Genomic DNA, 19,049 nt, shown 5'->3' on the forward strand with positions numbered 1-19,049 from the left:
ATTGCCAAACATGGTGGCTCCGAAGAGGAAATCAGGTTCTGGCGCAGTTAAGAAGACTTCGCCAAGTACGGATAAGCTTTTAAAGCATGAAGTAACCTCATATCCACCTATAACCGCCGTTGAATTAAAAAACAAGCACCCTGAGCTTCCCCACAACGTTTCAAACAGGACAATTCTTCATCGACTCCACAAGGATCTTAAGCTACCATGTCGCCGTGCAGCCAAGAAGCCCATGCTCACTGCAGCAATCAAAGCATTTCCCTTCTTTAACAATGTCAAGGCACAAGATTTTTCTTCCATTTGCATCTTCTTTCGACCCATTTTAGTGCTTGAACAAAATTTTGCAAGACCTCAAAACTTTGAGAAAGTAAGAAATATTGTGTGATTTTACCGACCTTATTATTCACGAAGCTGTAAAGCAACACTAGGCACGCAGAGCAATGGCCTTGCTTTAAAGTGTAGCCAGGCAGTAGCTTATGACATAACTATACGCGTTTTGTAACGCAATGCTTTTGGCGGAAACAGTAAGCTAATAACTTTTTGCAGAATTGACATGTAAAGTTTTTTTTTGCCATCGAATGTCAAGATTTTTTTTGCCGGCACTGTATAGTTTGTTGTAACAATTCAGACGAATATGTGCTATACATTTCATACCCAGATTAACAAAATACTTTAGGGAGGCTATTTCTTTAAAAAAATATTATTTTTCAGGTGAGAATATGTGCCTTATATGTTCGTTGTGCGATTTTCTTACACCAAGTTACTTATACCCCCGACAATTTCTTTTAACGATTTTGAAACGCAAAAACGTGATATTAAGAAAAGTATACTTAATGTAAAGACTCAAAGCTGCAAACCGTTTGTTTGCTAATTTTGTGAAAGTATGAAAACGCATTAGGCTGCAACCTGTTTTGCTGTGCGCAGGTGGAGTTTTGGTTACAGAATCAGTCAAATTTTCTTTTCAAAACCTATAGTTAGTCTCGTCTTAATGGTAATACGATTTTGTAATATGAATGTAGTGCTTTACACATCGCAAAGATTCCGCAGATTTAGTTTATTTACCGAAAACAAAGCAAAATGATGTGCAAATGGATATCAGGAAAGACGACGATACAACAATCATTGACAATTTTGTCAGCCATGTTCAAATTTCTAATCATCAGTCTCCCCGTTTTCGGAACCGGAACTAAATGGAGCTCCAAGAAGTCCGAGAATTCCATGTTCTGGGTTGAAACCACCTCGCCTGGGTCCGAATGGTCCTGGCCGTGGAGCAAAACTACCACGATGAGGTCCAAATGGTTTTGGTTTTCCAACTGTAACATATGGTCAAGTTTACTATGTTTGCGTTGAATTAACAACATTTTTACAATTAGAATTAGAAGGTTATTTCGTATTTTTTGTTTATGTTTACGACAGTAAATCAAGATTTGAGACGTATTGTTATTAGATATTCACCCTTCGGGGCGCATTCCATCAAGCACTTGATACATTTCTTCTTATTTATCTGTTCGCTTTCTGTAAGCGGGGGACATTGAAGACAATCGATTCTCGCTTGGCGAATGCACTCTGCCTTATCGGTGCTATTTCCTGCTTCTGTATCACCTACAAATCAATTGAAATTGTCGCAATGTTCTAGCACCACAAATGTTTGGGTGAAGATAAAGATTACTCACCGCATTCCTCTTTGACACATTTTCTGCACCCGATAGTAGCGTTGATCATCCTCATTCTGGCTTCCTTTGGTGTGGGGCAACTGGCGCAGTTCTCCTCGCTTCGTGCACACGTGATCACCTTCAGGATTTCATGCAGGAATTCTTTAGGCTTGGGAAATCGACCATGTGGGCGTCTCCTACCACCAAATGGCACTCGCCCGCTATTGATTGAACCAATCCCACCAATCAGTTGTCCAAATACGCCGGGAAATCCATGCATCTGTCCACCACCACCAGAGACACCGGGAAATTGTGACAAGCCACCAGAATGAGACGCAATAACAGACAAAGGTCCACCAACACCAGATGAAAGGAATCCAGAAACTGGTCCGTTAGCTCTTGGTAAAAACTGTGCCATGCCGGACATTGGTCCATTGCTACCAGAAAATGGTCCGATCCCTCCTGACATTGGTCCTCGACCACCAGAGAATGGTCCGATACCTCCTGACATCGGGCCGCGTCCACCTGAGAATGGTCCGATACCACCAGACATTGGGCCGCGTCCACCTGAGAATGGTCCAATTCCTGCTGACAATGGTCCGCGTCCAACAGAAAATGGTCCTATACTTCCTGACATCGGTCCGCGTCCACCTGAGAATGGTCCGATACCACCAGACATTGGGCCTCGTCCACCTGAGAATGGTCCCATTCCTGCTGACAATGGTCCGCGTCCACCAGAAAATGGTCCTATACCCCCTGACATTGGTCCGCGCATGTCAGAGCCTTGACCCATTCCTTGTGATATCAGTGGCGCTATAGACTGGAGCAAACCAGGAAGACCTTCTTGGCCCAAGATTGATTCAAGGTCGAACCCATAGCTTTCATCGTTAGAATCTTCTTCATTTTCATCATCGTCATCATCTGTAATCGTTAAATATTTCAGTGCATAAAATCGACAGATATTTCAGTTCTAATGATCACAACTTACGGTTTTTAGAACATTGTTTTAGACACGCGAAACATTTTTTCTTATTCATCTGCTCAGCGTCACCGAGTGGTGGACACTCCACGCATTCCTGTCTTGTTTCGGCAATGCAACTTGCGTCTTCCGTTTTGTTTGTTGACATTTCGCCTATTAAAGTTAACGATAAAACTAAAAAAAAACTAACAAATAAACACAAAGTTACAAAAATCTAAACTTTGTGTCATTAACTTACCGCATTCCTCAGTGACACAATCCTTGCACTCTTTCTTTACGTTTTGCATCTTCTCTTTCATTTCCTTCATGTTTGGACAGTATTGCAACATCATACATGTTTTATGGCAAGTACTTGACGGCTTTCGTCGTCTACGTGGTTTGTTAGCTGAAAGAGGACCTAAATATTGCAAAAGATTAGTGTTTGTTCAATTCTTTTTGGGGTATATCACTTTTGCATCAGCTTACCTGCAAATGAACGACCTCCACTCGTCATCATGTTGTAACCTTGGCCCATGGGCCCACCAACGTTTCCTTGCCCCAAATTCAGACCCATTCCGTTATTTCTTGTTCCAGTACCTGCCAAAAACCGAATAACAAATAATTGGTTAGTTCACAAGAATGTTTTTTTCCTTTTGTTTGTTTGGAAACGTTTTTACCTCCAAATGGTGCTGGTCGGACTCCATTGCTAATCACTCCCCCTGGACCTCTGCGATCTAAATAAGCCGAAATTTTACGTTTCATCATAGTTACTATAAGACTAGGAAAGTAAAATTTTGTATTAAAACTTAAAGTTGTTGTAATCAAACAATACGATTATTTTTCAGATTATTTTAGCACAGATTTTGATTATTACCGTGTTTGCGACATTGCATGAGACACGACGAGCAATTGATCACACGTTCCCTGTCTTTTGTGGGAATTGGAGGACACGAAGTACAATTTTCAAATGCTTCCCGGACACATTTCATCACAGCATGTCTGTCCAATGGATCGAGTTGACCTACAAAATATATTTCTTTGTTTTACCCTTTAAGAACGTTTTGCATCAAAGATTTCGAATCGTTTTGCCCAATTTCTTAAGGAAATGTAGTCTCAGAATGTAAATGTTTTAAAGATTTCCACTTACCGCAACTGGCACGGACGCATTCGTGACATTCCTTTCTGTCTTCCTTGGTCGCGTTCTTGATTTCTTGACGACTTGGGCACTTGGTTGGACCGACGCAAGCTTTTATGCATGCCAGTTTACCACGGGACTCTCCACCTGAACCTTCTGTGTTTGCTCCTGGATAATTATTTGGGCTTCTTCGGCTCAACAAAGCTTCCAACCCCGGAAAGTTTTGTGGTCCTCTTTGAGGAAACGCTGAAAGTAAAGTTTGAGTTTGAAACGATTTGTGCCATACATGCTGCGTTTTGGTAAATGTGAGTAAATATTTTGTAAAAGCTATGTACACAATTTGTGTTTCAAAGATGCATAGAAGCAAAATAGTACTTTACTAACAAAAGAATATTTGAAGAAAAAGATATTGTTACCAAATCGTTTCTTAAATGTTGAACGAAAATCAACAGTGTTTACCTTGTGTTACAACGAAAAGCACGGCCAAAATCAAGTAGGACTTCATTTTGCCTCTATGTCGTTTCTGCAAAACATGTTTTTGTAATAAGTTGTTAGTAATATCAAATTATTTATGATTCCTGCAAAAAATATACGTTTTCTTTTCTATTATGCACATTGCATAACAAAGTATTATATATTGTATTGCATACCAAACGTGCATACATCATCACCAACCTTTAAATGCTGGTTTGCAGTATTTTCCTAATCTTCTCAATGGGTAACTTGTCCTACCCATCGCAGCCTTATATACCCGTGTGCCCCTATTTTTAACGTTGCCCGAGGTGGATTAGGAGTTACGTAGCATCCTGTCTGCACCAGGGCTTCATGTTGAAGGAAACCTGCATACGCTTTTTGGAAACAGCCTGCTACGTGTCAACGATTTTATAAAAAGACTTTCATATATTTTGAAACATTTTGACGTCAGAGTTCTGGAAAGTTAATTTTAGTTTACTTTGTTATTTTACTTTGCTAAAATTGGACGTAGATTGCCGACAAGTATGTTTGTAATGTTTTTATATTTATCGAGAAATTCATTTTTTTTACAAGAAGATCAATCCTGTACTATATTGGTTTCCAATTTTATGGCACAATACTGTGACATGACTTAACGTGTGGATAAGTTTGCATCTATCTCTAGTGATAATTCTATGTTCACAAATAGTTGCAAGGATTTTCATAAGGTTGCATTAGGGTTTTTGCAACAACGTCTAATTGAAACAAAGCACTGAAGCTGTTGGGGATACTTTTGCTTCGCTGAAAATGCGTTATTGGTTTAGCATTCAGTTTAAAATTTACAAAGAAATATTGATGAATCAACTGAATAACCTTGGCAACATTTAGCATACTTTGTGTAGAGGCCTTAATATAATGTTTGTCTCTGCCAACCAACCACACGCGTCTATAGCAACGGATTTCAAATTTTAAACCGCGCGCTTCATTAACCCCCTGGGGGCATTGTTTGTGACGTCACGCTCACGTGCGAAACCCGCCATTCGAATGTCGGACAAACCTTCTTGCAGGGTTTTATTAACATATTTCGGCTATTTATAAATTTCGCTGTTGCTTTTGCGTTTGATAGTATTAATTTGGGCGTTTTGTTTGTGACGTCACAAAGGAAACGATGGAGACCGCTGTCTTGTGACGTGCTATTTTTGAATAAGAGTGCTTTGGAGAGTTACAGAAATGCTGCAAGTTATGTTGCGAACCGTTTTGGTGTTAATATGTTTGCGTTGACCTGGGTCCCATGTATGAAGCCAATATTCTTGATTTTAAGCCTTGAAATGTGTTTGTGTTTTGCCACAACACAATTATCGTTCATTTAGATAACGATGTCAAAAGACATATGTCGACAGTTGAAAAACATTTTAAATTACAATAAATTGTTGAGCTTCGTTTTCAAAATCGTTTCCTTGATACCGGATATGACGTTAACATCCAGGATGCCTCGAAGCGTTATGACGTAGGCAAGGCTCTTCAAAACGATTACGCGAATATTAAAGCACATGTTTGAACACCTAATAAACAAAAGGTGTGGCCCAACGTACATTGGTAACACAATAAAAAAGATTTTTTTGTTTCACATGAGCCTTGCTATTTTTGTTTTTGAAAATTCTTCAAAAGAAAAAAATCGATGCCAACAACTACCTAACGATAAAATCACAATTTCTTTGCATCGTATGCTTTTCCGCATTGATAATACAAAAGTATTCTAAAACCCCAAGCAAATTTTTGTGCATCGAATTCATCAATCCGTCACGAATCTCTTTTTGTGAACATTTGTTTCTAGCTAAATGTGTTTGTAAGCTGATGGTTTTGGTTTTAACAACAACAGAAAACATTTTTCGTTTCCAAACGGACAATTATGCCACATATAACCCGTAAAAACATCACGGTACTGGTATTGTTTTAACTTCTAAATAGATGTTTTAACGCATAGGTTATTTGTTGACGTCCTCTTGAAATCTGTTGTAGATTCATAGACAACACGTGCGCACTAATTGCTCCATGTGACCGCCATTTTGTGTCGGAATCGTGGTCTGTGCAATGGCGGTGGAACAAATTGTCGTTCGCTTAGGGTTTTTTTTCGTAAAAAAGCTTTGTAAGAAACAACAACTGAACATCAGCAAGTATTTGGAAAAAAAAATTTTACGTTGTTTTGAAACGTTTTTTTTTGTGGCTATTTACTTATTGCAAGCTTGTTGATCTTCGTTGTCAAAATTTCTACTTTAATGCCGGATGCGACGATTGCATTCACGATGCCCCGAGGCGTTGATTTATTTCTTCCATGTCCGAACTTTTATGATATGGTCCACTAAAAAGATTGCTCTAATTTTAAAGCTTACTTTAAAATGTTAAAACAACTCTACAATCGAAAGGTTGCGCCGAAAATACTGATGCCTTCCAGGAATATTTGACAATATAACAACCACTTTTATTTCGTTACAACACTTCATGTTGGTCAAACAAGAAATGAAATAAAACTAAATTTATTTCTACGGACAACAAAATGTTTTTTTTTTAAAAACCGCTGTTCTTTGCTGTAAAGCGTACGCTAGGTAGAGGAAATATTTATATAGATAGCTGACATATTATTTACAATACGAGAACATTTGTTTCAAATACTGTTGACTGGCCATGTTTCATAAATTTGTCAAATAAATTGCGTTTGCAATGTGTGGATTTTCTTTTCGTATGAGTTGCACAACGGTTATTTTACGCTACAACGTCACTACCACAAATCTAATAAAAAGTAGATGTGGTAGTGTGATTTAATTCAAAATACTTAAAATTTGGCAAATAGTTTAATTTTCTGAAGTAAAAGTGGTGGGTTTTGATGCATATAGTGTATCCAAAGTTTTCTCTTAAAAAAATCGCCAATAGGTCTGATATGTTTGTGTTCAAGTCAAATGCTGCAGCAGACTTTTCAAGGTTTCATTTAAATCACAAACAATCCCACAACCAAAATTGGCCGCCATTTTGTGCCCAAAAGAGAAAATGTACTCAAGTTGACAGTTTGCTGCAACGACACTAAGGAAATCTAATTGGTTAATGAAATGCATTTCATACCCAGCGAAGGAAATGACCTCAGTCTATGTACGTGAATAAAGTTTTAATTTTCCGATCATAATAAGGTTAGTTCCTTTATTCCAGAATAATTCCTTTTACACGTTGTTCAAAAATTTCCAACCAACATTTTCCCATACGCTGTTACTTATACCTTTTGTAATATTGTAAGAAAATAAATAAGAAGTTAAATTGTTAACAGAGTGACGACAATTTAATTGAAATTTGAAACGTGACAGGTTTCGCTAATATTGTAACGTCTGTTTGGTGCAAGTACATTAGCACGTTTTTTTATCAAGTTTTGTATCATGCTATGTATTGGTATTCTTCACACAACTTTTTTTTCTGCTTGAGTGAAGACCCAAATCTGCAAACTGTGTGTCCTGATTTCGATAAAGTATAAAACCTCCTTTTTCAAGGATGCAATGATTTTGTCCAAAAGTGTAATATAATTTGAATGCATAACACACAGCAACGATTCAGCAGATTTGGTTTATTTACAGAATACGAAGCAAGGATGTGCAAATGGATATTAGAAAAGGACAATTCAACAATCATTGTCAATGTTGTCAGTCACGTATAAATTAAATTTCTAATCATCAGCTTCTTCGTTTTCGGAACCAGAACTAATTGGAGTTCCAAGAAGACCAAGAATTCCATGTTCTGGGTTGAAACCACCTCGCCTGGGTCCGAAAGGTCCTGGCCGTGGAACAAAACTACCGCGGTGAGGTCCGAATGGTTCCGGTTTTCCAACTGTAACACATCGTTAAGTTGTAACACATGGTATGTTTGCGTTGAATTAACAACATTTTGTACAATTTGAATTTGAAGGTTGTTTCAAATTGAAGTGTATATTCGAAACAGCAAGTCAAGATTTTAAAGGCATTTTTATGAAACTCACCTTTTGGGGCGCATTCCATCAAGCACTTAATACATTTTTTCTTTTCCATTTGTTCGCTTTCGGTAAGCGGAGGACACTGAAGACAATCGATTCTCGCTTGACGAATGCACTCTGCCTTATCGGTGCTGTTTCCTGCATCTGTATCACCTAAAAATTAATTGAAATTGTCACAATCTTCTGACACCACAGTTGATTGGGTTAATATAAAGTGTGCTCACCACATTCCTCTTTGACACATTTTCTGCATCCGATAGTAGCGTTGATCATCCTCATTCTGGCTTCCTTTGGTGTGGGACAACTAGCACAGTTTTCTTCGCTTCGCGCACATGTGATCACCTTCAATATTTTATGCAGGAATTCTTTAGGCTTGGAAAATCGATCATGTGGGCGTCCTCGACCACCAAATGGCGATCGTCCGCGTCCACCAGAGAATGGTCCAATTCCTCCTGACATTGGTCGGGGGCCACCAGTTATTTGTGAAAGGAATCCAGCAACTGGTCCGTTTGATCTTGGTAAAAACTGTGTCATGCCAGACATTGGACCACGGCTACCTGATAATGGTCCGATCCCTCGTGACATTGGTCGTCGACCACCTGAGATTGGTCCGATACCCCCTGACATTGGTCCATTGCTACCAGAGAATGGACCAATTCCTCCTGACATTGGTCCGCGTCCAACAGAAAATGGTCCGATACCCCGTGACATTAGTCCGCGCCTACTAGAAAATGGTCCGATACCCCCTGACATTGGTCCGCGCCCACCAGAAAATGGTCCGATACCTCCTGATATCGACCTGCGTCCACCAGAGAAAGGTCCCACTCCGCCTGTCATTGGTCTGTTTTGTCTCGGCCTTTCAAAGCCTTGACCCATTCCTTGTGATATCAGTGGCACTATGGACTGGAGCAAACCGGGAAGACCTTCTTGGCCCAAGATTGATTCAAGACCGAAACCAAAGCTTTCCTCGTTAGATTCTTCTTCACTTTCATCGTCGTCATTATCTGTAATCGTCGAATATTTCAGTGAACAAAATCAACAAAGATTTCGTTTCTAATAATCACAACTTACGTTTTTTCGAACATTGTTTTAGACACGCAAAACATTTTTTCTTATTCATCTGATCAGCATCACTCAGTGGAGGACACTCCACGCATTCTTGTCTTGCTTCGGCAATGCAGCTTGCGTCTTCTGTTTTGTTTGTTGGCATTTCGCCTATAAAAGTTAACCATCAAATAAAATAAAATAGTAAACAAATACAAAGTAACAAAATCTATACTTTGTGTCATTAACTTACCGCATTCCTCAGTGACACAATCCTTGCACTCTTTCTTTACGTTTTGCATCTTCTCTTTCATCTCCTTCATGTTTGGACAGTATTGCAACATCAAACATGTTTTGTGGCAAGTACTTGACGGCTTTCGTCGTCTACGTGGTTTGTTAGCTGAAAGAGAACCTAAATATTGCAAACGTTTAGTTTGTGTTCAGTTTTTTGGGGTATATAGCACATTTGCGTCAACTTACCTCCAAACATGTTGTAACCTGGACCCATGGGCCCACCAACGTCTCCTTGCCCTATATTCAAACCCATTCCGTTATTTCTTGTTCCAATGCCTGCCAAAAATCAAACAAGATTAAATAATTCATGAGTTTATAAGGAAGTGTTTTTGTCATTTTGTGTGGTTGGAAACGTTCTTACCTCCGAATGGTGTGGGTCGGACTCCATTGCTAATCACTCCCTCTGGACCTCTGCGATCTAAATAAGCAGTAAATTTGCATTTTATTATAGTTACTAACTTATAAGAAAAGAAAGTACTTTTTTGTAATAAAATGTAAAGTTGTTGTAATCAAACGCTACGATTCTTTATCAGATTATTTTAGCACAGATTTTAATTGTTACCATGTTTGCGACATTGCATGAGACACGACGAGCAATTGATCACACGTTCCCTGTCTTTTGTGGGAATCGGAGGACACGAAGTACAATTTTCAAATGCTTCCCGGACACATTTCATCACAGCACGTCTGTCCAATGGATCGAGTTGACCTACAAAACATATTCTTTATTTTTCTCAACGCACAATGAACATGTTGCATTAAACGTTTCGAATCGTTTTGCCCAAGTTCTTGAGGAAATGTAGTTTCAAAATGTTAAAGCTTTGAATTCCACTCACCGCAACTGGCACGGATGCAGTCGCGACATTCCTTTCTGTCTTCTTTGGTCTCGTTCTTGATTTCTTCTCGACTTGGGCACTTGGTTGGACCGACGCAAGCTTTTATGCATGCCAGTTTGCCACGGGACTCTCCACCTGTGTCTTCTGTGTTTGCTCCTGGATAATTGTTGGGTCTTCTTCCGCTCAGAAGAGCTTCCGACCCTGGAAAGTTTGGTGGCCCCCGTCGCGGAAACCCTGAACATAAAAGTTTGATTTGGACTGATTTGTGCAAAGCGTTTAAAATTACAACATCACAGAATTTTAGCAAGTGTGATTCAACGTGAACCCTTTTTTACATTTTAATTAAACGTAGCGGCAAAAATTTTGTGTGTGCGAATTTTATCAAAATAGTTCGAAAATGTTGCTGAAACATTCAGTGTTTACCTTGTGCCACAACGAAAAACACGGCCAAAATCACGTAGGACTTCATTTTGCTTCTTTGTCGTATCTTAAAAAAAATGTTTGTAATAAATAACTTTGTTTTAGTAATATCAATTTCTTTGCAGCTCTGGTCAAAGCGTAAATACATTTTTATGTTTACCTGTAACATATTGTATATTAAGTAACCATCATAACTAACCTTTAAGATTTGTTTCCAGTAGTTGTCTTAATCTTCCCAATGGGTAACTTGTCCTAACCATCGCAGCCTTATATACCCGTGTGTCCTTATTTTTAACGATGCCTGAGGTGTAACGCATTAGAAGATACGTAGCATCCTGTCAGCCCCTGGGCTTCATATTGAAGGAAAACTGCTTACGTTTTTTGAGAAATAGCCTGTTGCGTGTTAAGAATTTCATAAAAGACCTTGATATATTTTGAACTATTTTGACGTCAGAGTCTTGGCAACTTAAATTTACTACAACTTAATTGTAGTTTTTTTGCACCAGGTTAAAATTAGACCTAGATCGCATACAAGAGCATTTGTGATGTTCTGATATTTTTCGACAACAAAACTGAATAAACGAGTATTACCTTGCCAGCAGTTTTGTTATAAATAATCGACGTTTCGACGTCCGATATACGAAACGACTTCATCAGGATAATGGCATATCTATAGAAAGACAGTTTTTGTTTTTTGTTTTTTAAAGAATCTTGAATTAAGACACAATGTTGTAACATATCTTTACGTGTGAATAAGTTTGTACATTTCTGTAGTGATAACTACTTGAATGTTTATAGAGCTGCATTATGTTGTTTGTAGTCACTTCTAATTTAATCAAAGCATTAAAGCTGATGAAATTGCATTCACTCAACTGCACGTGATTTATCAATCTAACATTTAACTTACAATAAGCAATTGGATGTTTGTGAATCACTTTAACATACGTGTCAGAACAAAACATGTTGTATGTGGAAACCGTGTAATGTTTGCTTGGTGCAAACCACCTATTACGCGTCCATCGCAACGGATTTCAAACTTTGAACGCCGCGCTTCCATCAGCGCCTGGGGCATTGCTTGTGACATCACGGACACGTGCGAAAACCGCAACTCAAATGTCGGACAAACCTTCTTGCAGGGTTTTATTAACACATTTCGGCTATTTATAACTTCGCGGTGAGCTTTTGATTTTGCGTTTGGTCGTAATAATTTGAGCGTGTTGTTTGTGACGTCACATAGGAAATGGTGGAGACTACTTTCTTGGGACATGTTTAATTTTGTCGTTTGAGTGTAGCGACTGATCACTTGCTAGATCTAATCCTTAATTGAAGTCCGTTTTGTGCACAATTAAATCCGTAGTGACTTTGTATTAGAACGAAAGTTAAGTTGAGTTACAGTGATGATGATATTAAAGTGATGTAGCATCGTTCGAAACAACATGTATATATACGTACAATTGTCAACGACAAACAGTCAACAAAAGGTGACAACATATGGTATACAGCTGTGTGGAATTAAATGCTTGAGGTGTTGATTGATTTACTTGACAAATACGTTTGTACAGATCATAATCCCACATGAGCTATTGCCAGGGTTGCCATACCGGTCTTATTTCTAAGATTTGTCCTTATTTTCAAAGGCTACGTCTTAAAAAAAGTCCATTGTCCTTTTTTCTAAGAAATGTCCTTATTTTTGACTTAAGTCCTTCTTTTGTCTTATTTTCCACAATTACTGGTCAAATACCTGCTACAAGTAAAAGTAAACCTAGACCTGAGCTGTTGCAAGATGCACGAAGTCTTTTTTACAAACAAGGAGTGGGTGGAACAGATCGTTTCTGCCAAAATATTGCATATGATATGTCACGGCTCGTATAAATGCAAAGATTTGTTCAAAAACGTTTGTTTTATTTCGCATAAAAAATTAATTTTTCGGTTGTCCTTATTTTTGGTTTCAAGTCGATGGCAACCCTGGCTATGGCGGAAATTCAAAAACAGTATTTTGAGTGTTGTGGCCGGACGTTTCGGAATACGTTACAGGTACAAGTTTAGAAAAGCACACATGCTTGTGAATCACAGTTATCACGTGTGCAACAACAAACAACTATAACGGAACAAAAGCATGAAATATTTCGTATGTGACGACAAAGTTCCGGATAAATTATAACCTCCGGTAGCTGATTAAATAAAGACACCACACCCTAGGTGAGGCAAACTTGTTTTCGAATACCTCGCTATCACGTGGCTGTGACGTAGATGGTAAAAGTGTTTGTATTTTGCCACAACACAATTATCGTTCATTCCGATATCGTCATCGATACATACGTCTCGTCTCACTGTGAATGGTCTTTCAACTGGAATAGTTTTTCTCTTCTGTATATCGGACACCCTGCTCTGCAGTCGTTGTCAGAGGGCAATGTGATGTATGTGACGTCCAATCAAACCTTTGGACAAAGATCGCCCCAGACGGTGTTTCAAACTGTGAATCGTAGCAAATTTATCAGTTTTGCTTGTCTTAACCTCTCGTTAGTAACCCGAGCAGAGATGTAAGCGGGCCCGAAATTTGAGCCGAACCCGAAAGTATAAGTCTAAACCCGAATCGTTTGGAGAAGCCCGTTTAGACCCGAAAGTTTGATTGACAAACCTATAATAAAGAAGAAATACATAATGGACAATAGTAGAAAATGCCTTTAAACAAGACGATTTAGGGATGTTGGGCATTAGGTTATTCCCAGCAACTAGCTACTTAGCTCGGTGAATTACGTTAGAAAAATTTGCGCATACAGAGCGTGAAGTCAGGCCCGAATTTAACCCGTTTGTAACAAAACCTAAGCCCGAACCCGAACCCGACCCAAAAAACCGGCCCGACTTACAACTGTAAACCCAAGAGTCAGTGAAAACGCGTTTTCAATTCCCAATGATCATCCCCCCATTTTTAACTCTTTGCCCTATTTGCATAGTGTATTAAACACGTAACAAACAAAAGGTGTGGCCAACGTACCAATGCCATTCAGAAACACAATAAAGAATAATTTATTTCAAGTCCAAATTCACATAAATTTTGCTATTTTTGTTTTTAAACTGTGCTCGAAAAAAGTTTTTGATGTCATGAACTGGCGTAACAATGAAATCACAATTTCTTTACATTGTATGCTGGTCCGTATTGAGAATAATATGAGAATAGTATTCTAAAACCAAAAGATTTTTTTTATGCAGCGAAGTCATGAATGCGCAACGAATCTCTAACGTTTTGTGCACATTTATTTCTGCCTAAACGTGTTTGTAAAATGATGTTTTTGGTTTTAACAACAACAAAAATACGTTTTCGTTTCCAAAAGGACAATTATGCCACATATAGGTTAACCCGTAAAAACATCACGGTACTGGTATTGTTTTAACTTCTAAATAGACGTTTTAACGCTTAGGTTATTTGTTGATGTCCTCTTGAAATCTGTTGTAGATTCATAGACAACACGTGCGAATTGCCATATTTGAACGCCATTTTGTGTCAAAGTCGTGGTCTGTGCAATGGCGCTGGAACAAATTGTCGTTCGCTAAAGTTTATTTTTCGTAAAAAGTCTTTGTAAGAAACAACAAATGAACATCAGCAAGTATTTGGATTTTTTTTATCTTGTTTTAAATTGTATTTTTTTGTGGCTATTTACTTATTGCAAGCTTATTGATCTTAGTTGTCAAAATTTCTACTTTAAATGCCGAATGTGACGATTACATTCACGATGCCCCGAGGCGTTGGTGTATTTCTTCCATGTCCGAACTTTTATGTTATGGTCCACTAAACAGATTGCTCTAATTTTAAAGCTTACTTTAAAATGTTAAAACAACTCTACAATCGAAAGGTTGCGTCGAAAATACTGATGCCTTCCAGGAATATTTGACAATATAACAACGACTTTTATTTCGTTACAACACTTCATGTTGGTCAAACAAGAAATGAAATGAAACTAAATTTATTTCTACGGACAACAAAATGTTTTTTTTTTAAAAACCGCACCTTCTTTGCTGAAAAGCGTACGCTAGCGGAAATATTTATATAGATAGCTGACATATTATTTACAATACGAGAACATTTGTTTCAAACATACTGTTGACTGGCCATGTTTCATAAATTGGTCACATAAATTGCGTTTGCAATGTGTGGATTTTCTTTTCGTATGAGTTGCACAACGGTTATTTTACGCTACAACGTCACTACCACAAATCTAATAAAAAGTAGATGTGGTAGTGTGATTTAATTCAAAATACTTAAAATTTGGCAAATAGTTTAATTTTCTGAAGTAAAAGTGGTGCACCACTTTTTGGTACATATAGTGTATCCATATAGTGTACCTCTTAAAAAATCGCCTATAGGTCTGATATGTGTGTGTTCAAGTCAAATGCTGCAGCAGACTTTTCAAGGTTTCATTTAAATCACAAACAATCCCACAACCAAAATTGGCCGCCATTTTGTGCCCAAAAGAGAAAATGTACTCAAATTGACAGTTTGCTGCAACGACACTAAGGAAATCTAATTGGTTAATGAAATGCATTTCATACCCAGCGAAGGAAATGACTTCAGTCTATGTACGTGAATAAAGTTTTAATTTTCCGATCATAATAAGGTTAGTTCCTTTGTTCCAGAATAATTCCTTTTACACGTTGTTCAAAAATTTCCAACCAACATTTTCCCATACGCTGTTACTTATACCTTTTGTAATATTGTAAGAAAATAAATAAGAAGTTAAATTGTTAACAGAGTGACGACAATTTAATTGAAATTTGAAACGTGACAGGTTTCGCTAATGTTGTAACGTCTGTTTGGTGCAAGTACATTAGCACGTTTTTTTATCAAGTTTTGTATCATGCTATGTATTGGTATTCTTCACACAACTTTTTTTTCTGCTTGAGTGAAGACCCAAATCTGCAAACTGTGTGTCCTGATTTCGATAAAGTATAAAACCTCCTTTTTCAAGGATGCAATGATTTTGTCCAAAAGTGTAATATAATTTGAATGCATAACACACAGCAACGATTCAGCAGATTTGGTTTATTTACAGAATACGAAGCAAGGATGTGCAAATGGATATTAGAAAAGGACAATTCAACAATCATTGTCAATGTTGTCAGCCACGTATAAATTAAATTTCTAATCATCAGCTTCTTCGTTTTCGGAACCAGAACTAATTGGAGTTCCAAGAAGACCAAGAATTCCATGTTCTGGGTTGAAACCACCTCGCCTGGGTCCGAAAGGTCCTGGCCGTGGAACAAAACTACCGCGGCGAGGTCCGAATGGTTCCGGTTTTCCAACTGTAACACATGGTTGAGTTGCAACATATGGTATGTTTGCGTTGAATTAACAACATTTTGTACAATTTGAATTTGAAGGTTGTTTCAAATTGAAGTGTATATTCGAAACAGCAAGTCAAGATTTTAAAGGCATTTTTATGATACTCACCTTTTGGGGCGCATTCCATCAAGCACTTAATACATTTTTTCTTTTCCATTTGTTCGCTTTCGGTAAGCGGAGGACACTGAAGACAATCGATTCTCGCTTGACGAATGCACTCTGCATTATCGGTGCTGTTTCCTGCATCTGTATCACCTAAAAATTAATTGAAATTGTCACAATCTTCTGACACCACAGTTGATTGGGTTAATATAAAGTGTGCTCACCACATTCCTCTTTGACACATTTTCTGCATCCGATAGTAGCGTTGATCATCCTCATTCTGGCTTCCTTTGGTGTGGGACAACTAGCACAGTTTTCTTCGCTTCGCGCACATGTGATCACCTTCAATATTTTATGCAGGAATTCTTTTGGCTTGGAAAATCGATCATGTGGGCGTCCTCGACCACTAAATGGCGATCGTCCGCGTCCACCAGAGAATGGTCCAATTCCTCCTGACATTGGTCGGGGGCCACCAGTTATTTGTGAAAGGAATCCAGCAACTGGTCCGTTTGATCTTGGTAAAAACTGTGTCATGCCAGACATTGGACCACGGCTACCTGATAATGGTCCGATCCCTCGTGACATTGGTCGTCGACCACCTAAGATTGGTCCGATACCCCCTGACATTGGTCCGCGTCCAACAGAAAATGGTCCGATACCCCTTGACATTAGTCCGCGCCTACTAGAAAATGGTGCGATACCCCCTGACATTGGTCCGCGCCCACCAGAGAATGGTCCGATACCTCCTGATATCGACCCGCGTCCACCAGAGAAAGGTCCCACTCCGCCTGTCATTGGTCTGTTTTGTCTCGGCCTTTCAAAGCCTTGACCCATTCCTTGTGATATCAGTGGCACTATGGACTGGAGCAAACCGGGAAGACCTTCTTGGCCAAAGATTGATTCAAGACCGAAACCAAAGCTTTCCTCGTTAGATTCTTCTTCACTTTCATCGTCGTCATTATCTGTAATCGTCGAATATTTCAGTGAACAAAATCGACAAAGATTTCGTTTCTAATAATCACAACTTACGCTTTTTCGAACATTGTTTTAGACACTCAAAACATTTTTTCTTATTCATCTGATCAGCATCACTCAGTGGAGGACACTCCACGCATTCTTGTCTTGCTTCGGCAATGCAGCTTGCGTCTTCTGTTTTGTTTGTTGACATTTCGCCTATAAAAGTTAACCACCAAATAAAATAAAATAGTAAACAAATACAAAGTAACAAAATCTATACTTTGTGTCATTAACTTACCGCATTCCTCAGTGACACAATCCTTGCACTCTTTCTTTACGTTTTGCATCTTCTCTTTCATCTCCTTCATGTTTGGACAGTATTGCAACATCAAACATGTTTTATGGCAAGTACTTGACGGCTTTCGTCGCCTACGTGGTTTGTTAGCTGAAAGAGAACCTAAATATTGCAAACGTTTAGTTTGTGTTCAGTTTTTTGGGGGATATTGCACATTTGCGTCAACTTACCTCCAAACGTGTTGTAACCTGGACCCATGGGCCCACCAGCGCTTCCTTGCCCTATATTCAAACCCATTCCGTTATTTCTTGTTCCAATGCCTGTCAAAAATCAAACAAGATTAAATAGTTCATGAGTTTATAAGGATGTGTTTTTTTCATTTTGTGTGTTTGGAAACGTTCTTACCTCCGAATGGTGTGGGTCGGACTCCATTGCTAATCACTCCCCCTGGACCTCTGCGATCTAAATAAGCAGTAAATTTGCATTTTATTATAGTTACTATAAGAAAAGAAAGTAAATTTTTGTAACAAAAAAGGAAAAGTTGTTGTAATTAAACGCTACGATTCTTTATCAGATTATTTTAGCACAGATTTTAATTGTTACCATGTTTGCGACATTGCATGAGACACGACGAGCAATTGATCACACGTTCCCTGTCTTTTGTGGGAATCGGAGGACACGAAGTACAATTTTCAAATGCTTCCCGGACACATTTCATCACAGCACGTCTGTCCAATGGATCGAGTTGATCTACAAAACATATTCTTTATTTTTCTCAACGCACAATGAACATTCTGCATTAAACGTTTCGAATCGTTTTGCCCAAGTTCTTGAGGAAATGTAGTTTCAGAATGTTAAAGCTTTGAATTCCACTCACCGCAACTGGCACGGATGCAGTCGCGACATTCCTTTCTGTCTTCTTTGGTCTCGTTCTTGATTTCTTGTCGACTTGGGCACTTGGTTGGACCGACGCAAGCTTTTATGCATGCCAGTTTACCACGGGACTCTCCACCTGTGTCTTCTGTGTTTGCTCCTGAATAATTGTTGGGTCTTCTTCCGCTCAGAAGAGCTTCCAACCCTGGATAGTTTTGTGGTCCTCTTTGAGGAAACCCTGAAAGGTGAATTAAGTTTAAAACAATTATTTCAAACATAACATCACTGCGTTTTGGTAAGTCATGTATAGCAGCAAAAACACTTTACTGACAACAGAACTTTTGACGAAGAAGATATTGTTACCAAATCGTTTATTAAATGTTCAACGAAAACAAACATTGTTTACCTTGTGCTACAACGCAAAACACGGCCAAAATCACGTAGGACTTCATTTTGCCTTTATGTCGTATCTGCAAAAAAATTAATAACTTAGTTTTAGTTGTATCAATTTGTTTGCAACTCTGTTAAAAAAGTAAATACATTTTTATGTTTACCTGTAACGTATTGTATATTAATTGAACACGACAAATATTCACCAACCTTAAAAGACTAGTTTCCAATAGTTGCCTTAATCTTCCCAATGGGTAACTTGTTTTTATCATCGCAGCATTATATACCCATGTGCC

At 38.4% G+C, this 19,049-nt stretch overlaps 3 protein-coding genes across 3 annotated transcripts; all 3 read right to left on the reverse strand.

The window, feature by feature from the left end:
- Positions 1–1,045: 1,045 nt before the first annotated feature.
- Positions 1,046–4,456, reverse strand: LOC145209331 (uncharacterized). Its single transcript, XM_080079605.1, has 11 exons — positions 4,421–4,456; positions 4,205–4,268; positions 3,758–3,991; positions 3,485–3,631; positions 3,288–3,344; positions 3,097–3,207; positions 2,870–3,028; positions 2,641–2,784; positions 1,674–2,573; positions 1,456–1,602; positions 1,046–1,313 (listed from the first exon to the last, which is right to left on the reverse strand). The coding sequence occupies exons 2-11, from the start codon at positions 4,248–4,250 to the stop codon at positions 1,153–1,155; spliced, it is 2,106 nt and encodes a 701-aa protein (XP_079935731.1). The 5' UTR covers positions 4,251–4,268; positions 4,421–4,456; the 3' UTR covers positions 1,046–1,152.
- Positions 4,457–7,787: 3,331 nt separating this feature from the next.
- Positions 7,788–11,081, reverse strand: LOC145209333 (uncharacterized). Its single transcript, XM_080079607.1, has 11 exons — positions 10,998–11,081; positions 10,802–10,865; positions 10,379–10,612; positions 10,105–10,251; positions 9,904–9,960; positions 9,729–9,818; positions 9,502–9,660; positions 9,276–9,419; positions 8,429–9,208; positions 8,211–8,357; positions 7,788–8,062 (listed from the first exon to the last, which is right to left on the reverse strand). Exons 2-11 carry the CDS (start codon positions 10,845–10,847, stop codon positions 7,902–7,904), a joined length of 1,965 nt encoding a protein of 654 aa, XP_079935733.1. The 5' UTR covers positions 10,848–10,865; positions 10,998–11,081; the 3' UTR covers positions 7,788–7,901.
- A 4,740-nt stretch (positions 11,082–15,821) lies between these two features.
- Positions 15,822–19,049, reverse strand: LOC145209334 (uncharacterized). The gene is made up of 11 exons (XM_080079608.1): positions 18,964–19,049; positions 18,770–18,833; positions 18,368–18,601; positions 18,094–18,240; positions 17,896–17,952; positions 17,721–17,810; positions 17,494–17,652; positions 17,268–17,411; positions 16,463–17,200; positions 16,245–16,391; positions 15,822–16,096 (listed from the first exon to the last, which is right to left on the reverse strand). Exons 2-11 carry the CDS (start codon positions 18,813–18,815, stop codon positions 15,936–15,938), a joined length of 1,923 nt encoding a protein of 640 aa, XP_079935734.1. The 5' UTR covers positions 18,816–18,833; positions 18,964–19,049; the 3' UTR covers positions 15,822–15,935.

Source organism: Phallusia mammillata, chromosome 1, assembly GCF_965637545.1.
Source record: "Phallusia mammillata chromosome 1, kaPhaMamm4.hap1.1, whole genome shotgun sequence".
NCBI classification, from domain to species: domain Eukaryota; kingdom Metazoa; phylum Chordata; class Ascidiacea; order Phlebobranchia; family Ascidiidae; genus Phallusia; species Phallusia mammillata.